The following is a 4,840-nucleotide window of genomic DNA, read 5'->3' as shown; positions in this document are numbered from 1 at the left end:
CGCTCATACCGCCGGGCAGCGGCAACCGCGTCGGGCTGGTCACCGATCAACGGCAGGATCAGCGTCATGTCCCTTGCCAGCACGTCGGTCGCAGCGGCCGCCTTCTTCTCGCAGGCAGCACCGGCCACCAGTGCTGTCGTCTCGGGCGACCACTGCCGCAGACATCTCCGGGTAGCATCGTCACCCACGGGACAACCGTCATTCGGCGGACTCAGGTTTGTTTATTCCGGCCATCGCGCCGAGATTGGGTTCGGCCATCGAGCCGAGGTTATTCCGGCCATCGCACCGAGATTGGGTTCGGCCATCGAGCCGAGGTTGTTCCGGCCATTGAGTCGTTGGGTTTTACTCTGTGCATCTCTCTTATGATTACGAGCTATCTGTGTTATCCGGCCTGCGTGCCGCGTATCGGCCTACGAGCCATTATGTCTCGGCCTACATGCCGCTTTCCGGATCCAGGGCCACGACGACTTGATCAGTAGCTCGACCAGCTCATCCATCCATCCGAGGGCGCCCCCCTGGGCCAGGGTACGTTCTCGTACCTTTTCTGCATTTAGTTAATTATTCTGCTATACTATTATGTGGTTACTCATACATTTGTGGGATTCGCCTCGAGCACCGAGGTACCAGAGACCGGGTGAACCCGATCGCTGGATACAGGTACAGTTGACCGGAGGAGGACTTCAGACGACTTGGTCAACGCAGCGGACAAATCATCAACCGGGTCATGGGGAGCCGGTCAACCTTCCAGACACGTCACACCGGCAGGTTCGTTTTCTCAGCTTCCAGACAGGATCAGAAGCCATGCCTTGGCAGTTCGCCGCTCAGTTTGTGTACTGTTTTTTTGCCCAAATTAGTCTAATTTAGTCCCACTTTAATCTATTTTCATTTGTAATTCATCTTTAGTTCGGTTGAGCAAGTGGTGCTGAACAATTCCAACAAGGTGGGATTTCTTCATTTTCCTGAACTCTGATCAGTGACGAATAAATTCGTCACTGATAAGGGTTTTAATTTTGGTTTGTGATACCTAATCAGGGAAAAAAAATAGTTTCATCCTTGATCAGGGAAGAAATCATTTTTGTCCCTTGATCACTGATGAGTTTTACGACAAAATCATTATTTGTTGTAAAATTTTACAACAAATTTATAGTTTTGGTCGCAAAAATCAGCAACCAGCTATTTGCAACGAAAATTTAGTCATCGCTAATTTTGTCACAAAAAATAATTTGTTATGATTTTTCTAAAAAAATTCGTCATAAAATTTATCACAAATCGTGATTTTTTTTAGTGCTATATGTTTGTTAATATGCAGACTTGTGCCATGTTTTATACATGGTGTGTTCCGGACAATTGATCTCTGAATGTGCTTTTTAAATTTGACAGTACAGTTAGTCGGGATATACTTTCTTTCGACTAGATTTGAATGAAGGTCTTGCGATGCGGAGGTTAAAAATCTGGATTTAGTCAACCTAAACACCACATGGAAGACCCTCAACTTGGTCAAAGTTCGGATTAGCTCCAAGAGAAGTCAGAGTCTTTTCAAGGAACGTGACAGTACTTGAGGTCTCTCGCCTTATTCGATAAGAAACTCGATAGTACTCAGAGTCACTCTACCCGACTCAGAAATAGGCTATTGGGAAATATAAGAATTCATTTAAAGTCACTCGATAGAACTCGGGCTTTAATTAAAAACAAAGGGTGCATTTAATTACAGATAAGAAATTGAAACAGTTTTTGCTAGTACCGACATGAAAAGCAAAGGAGAGGTGTCACTTACAATTAAAAGAAGAGGCAATAGTTATATGTATACATGGGACACGGCTATTCCTTGCATTTGATGAGTCACGGCTGCCGGATTTAAACTTGCATATGAAGAATCATAGCCACTGAAAAGAGCATCTACTATTTAAAAGAGTATCTAATAATAGAAAGTGTGCTGGAAATGTAAAGGGGATAGACATCCTGCCAATTTCGAGTGGATTGACTGAATCCAAATTTATTAGGATTATCTGTTTAATTTGAACATTTTCAGCTAACATATTTACTAAAACACACCAACATCATCAGAAGTTGATAATTCTCGTTCTATGAGAAGAGATCTCCATTCAATCATATTATCTTAGATGTTACACGAAACCAAAAGCACAATTAAATAAACAAGAGCCTTATTTCTGAAATAACCTCTCTTTTTTAAAAGAAAAATTTATTTTGCAGACTACAAAGAAAGATCAACAGCAGAACGTTGTAAGACTGGCAACTTGTAGCAGGAAGCTAAACATTACATCGCAATAACTTCCAATTTTCAGCAGAACTAAGCTTTGGAGAACCTGATACTACAGATTAAGAGGTCTATGTCCCTTAACCGCTAACCAACATGAAACAGTCGGATGCATGAGATTTGAGAAGCCATACCTCGAATGGGTTTTATCTTCACTGCTCCTTCAGCAGCTGGTCCTTCCGTGCAGCTCGCGGTAGAGATCGTTTTCTCCTCCTCCTGCCGAGGCTGGCTGTCGAGATTGCCTCCGGTTGCCTATCTGCAGTTACACCATACAACTTGGCCAACTCATCCATCCCCTCGCGCTTGATGAACAAATCCATGGAGACCTGGTTCAGTTTCACCTGCCCTCGGCGGTAGCGTGCCAGGAATGACTTGGACAGCGTTCTGTTCTCGTTGCTGGGAATCTCAAGGTACTCGAGATGGCTTAATTTCTGAATCGATCTCAGTGATCCATTCCCCGGAAGCTCTGGGAGTATCAACACTCGTAATCCTTTCAGATCATCCAACACTTTGTTCAGAGAATTGTGGAAATCCGACATTGAATTGGGGATGCCAGAGGATAGACTACCATCGATTACAAGGCTGTATAAGTTTTCCTTCTCTCCTAAACCTTTACATACCTTCACCAAAATGTCCGCTTTGACATACACATGGCGAGCTTTTTCTGGTATCTTTGTTTCCTCTGTTTCTTCCTCGAGTCTGAAAAACTCGCCATCGCAAATCATGTCCGCGAGCTCATGATACACAGGGTGGATCATAAACTTGTTATTCCTTCTCTCAGCATTGACGAAAAATGATCTACTTGCAAGATCTTCAGCTAGGCTTCTGACTTCTTCGTCGGCAAGAGAAGGAGCGAAGCCAAGGGCCACCCACAGCCGAAGCAGCTGGTCCTTGTCAAAGCAGTAATTTTTCGGAAACAAAGCACAAGAAAGGTAGCATTGCTTCAAGCGTGTAGGCAGTTGCTCGTAGCAGAATTCTAGTGCCGATAGGATGTCGCCTCTCGAGCGTTGGAGTTCACCGAACTGACTGCCGGCAATCTTCTCCCAGTGTCGTTTTGTTAAATTAGACGCCAATCTACGTCCAATCTCCACAGCTGCCAAGGGAGAGCCCTCAAACTTGGCCGCTATTGCCTGGCCTAACTGCTGCAACTCCGGATAATTGTTGGGATTTTGGTTGCCGAATGCGCATTCTTCAAACAGTTTCCAGTACTCCTGATGCTCGAGGGGATCAAGATTAATCGTCTCGTCCGATCCGATTAGCTTTGCTACCCTCTCAAGCTGGGTTGTGACTATGACTCTGCTCCCTTGTTTTCCATGACTAAGCGAGGCGTAAAGCTCCTCCCAAGCGGTGCTGAACCCCTCCCACACGTCATCGAAGACGACCAAAACTCTCTGCCCCTTGATCCTCTTGGTAAATATGCTTCGGATCTGCTCCGGGCTGTTGATGCTGTGAAGGCCCGGAGGTAGTTTGATGTCGGCAGAGTCCATGATTTCAATGGTCATCTTCTTCACATCACAATTCTTGCACACAGAGACCCATGCCTTGATGCCGAAGCTGGCTCGGGCGTTGTAGGCTTCCCGAGCGAGCTCCGTCTTGCCGATGCCACCCGGACCGACGACAGACAGAATAGAGAGCTTTTTTCTACTTGAACTAAAAGATCTCTGAGAATTCTCCAACCAATTCAGCAACGCCCTTGTTTCGGCGTCTCGTCCTCGCAATTTCGTGAAATGCTTCCTTTCACCAGTGGTACGCCGGAATTTGTACTCCTCGTCATGTTGCCGAGCCACGGCCACTGCTCCGAAATCGACGTCGGTTTGGTCGAGCATACCGTGAGCCTCTTCCAACCAGTTGGTTCTTGCATCAGGTTTCCAGAAAAGTACTTTTCTACATCGTCCATCGTGCTTCCGGTAGTTCTCGATCGCTTCCTTTGCGCCACCGACGACATTTTTAACGCCCCACAACCCATGTTTGACGATCTGATTGCTTGTGATCTCCTCGTCAAGTTGGGCGATTATTCTGCTCTTTTTCTCAATTTCTTCCTCTAGTTTCTTAGCTTTGTCATCTTTGGGAGGATTATTCAGCGTTTTGTTGATCGCCATAGTAACGACTGCCGGCACAATCCATCCAATGACCGTTAGAACGATTATATGAGGATCCATTGCCGCTACTTCGTCTCTCTTCTCACCACTCCAGAGCAGGAGATGAGAGCGAGGGAGGTTACAGAGAGAAGTGATCCGTAAGGTGACGGTGCATCTTCGTTTTATTAGGAACGAAGGGAGAATCCGAAGACTTAAAACACATTGGCAACAACACCACAAAAAAAATGACTAGCTCGTTGAGGGGGTTCTTGGTTTGTGGAAGGGAATGAGATTAGGAATGGGATTCATTGAAGTAAGAATGAGAATGAGGAGTTTTGAATCCGTGGACCCCATCATTCCCATTCCTCCCATTTTACTTGGTAATGGCCAAATCCCTTATTTGAGGGTTTGAATCCGTGGGCCCCACCATTCTCGTTCCAAATATTAACATTCCAAACACTAACTTTTAATCCCTTTCCCATTCCCC

General features: G+C 45.6%; 1 protein-coding gene across 1 annotated transcript; it reads right to left on the bottom strand.

The window, feature by feature from the left end:
• Nucleotides 1-1,702: 1,702 nt before the first annotated feature.
• LOC122028075 (disease resistance protein RGA2-like) lies at nt 1,703-4,622 on the bottom strand. Its single transcript, XM_042587095.1, has 2 exons — nt 2,410-4,622; nt 1,703-1,883 (listed from the first exon to the last, which is right to left on the bottom strand). The coding sequence occupies exon 1, from the start codon at nt 4,432-4,434 to the stop codon at nt 2,428-2,430; it is 2,007 nt and encodes a 668-aa protein (XP_042443029.1). The 5' UTR covers nt 4,435-4,622; the 3' UTR covers nt 1,703-1,883; nt 2,410-2,427.
• Nucleotides 4,623-4,840: the final 218 nt, after the last annotated feature.

This window comes from Zingiber officinale, chromosome 10A (assembly GCF_018446385.1).
Source record: "Zingiber officinale cultivar Zhangliang chromosome 10A, Zo_v1.1, whole genome shotgun sequence".
In the NCBI taxonomy this organism is placed as follows: Eukaryota; Viridiplantae; Streptophyta; class Magnoliopsida; order Zingiberales; family Zingiberaceae; genus Zingiber; species Zingiber officinale.
The sequence above is the reverse complement of the archived record's forward strand: the minus strand, read 5'-3'. Positions and strand labels throughout refer to the sequence as shown.

Bases quoted from the DNA above. Each gene is read 5' to 3' on its own strand.
- LOC122028075 (XM_042587095.1), bottom strand. From the start codon at position 4,434: ATGGATCCTCATATAATCGTTCTAACGGTCATTGGATGGATTGTGCCG.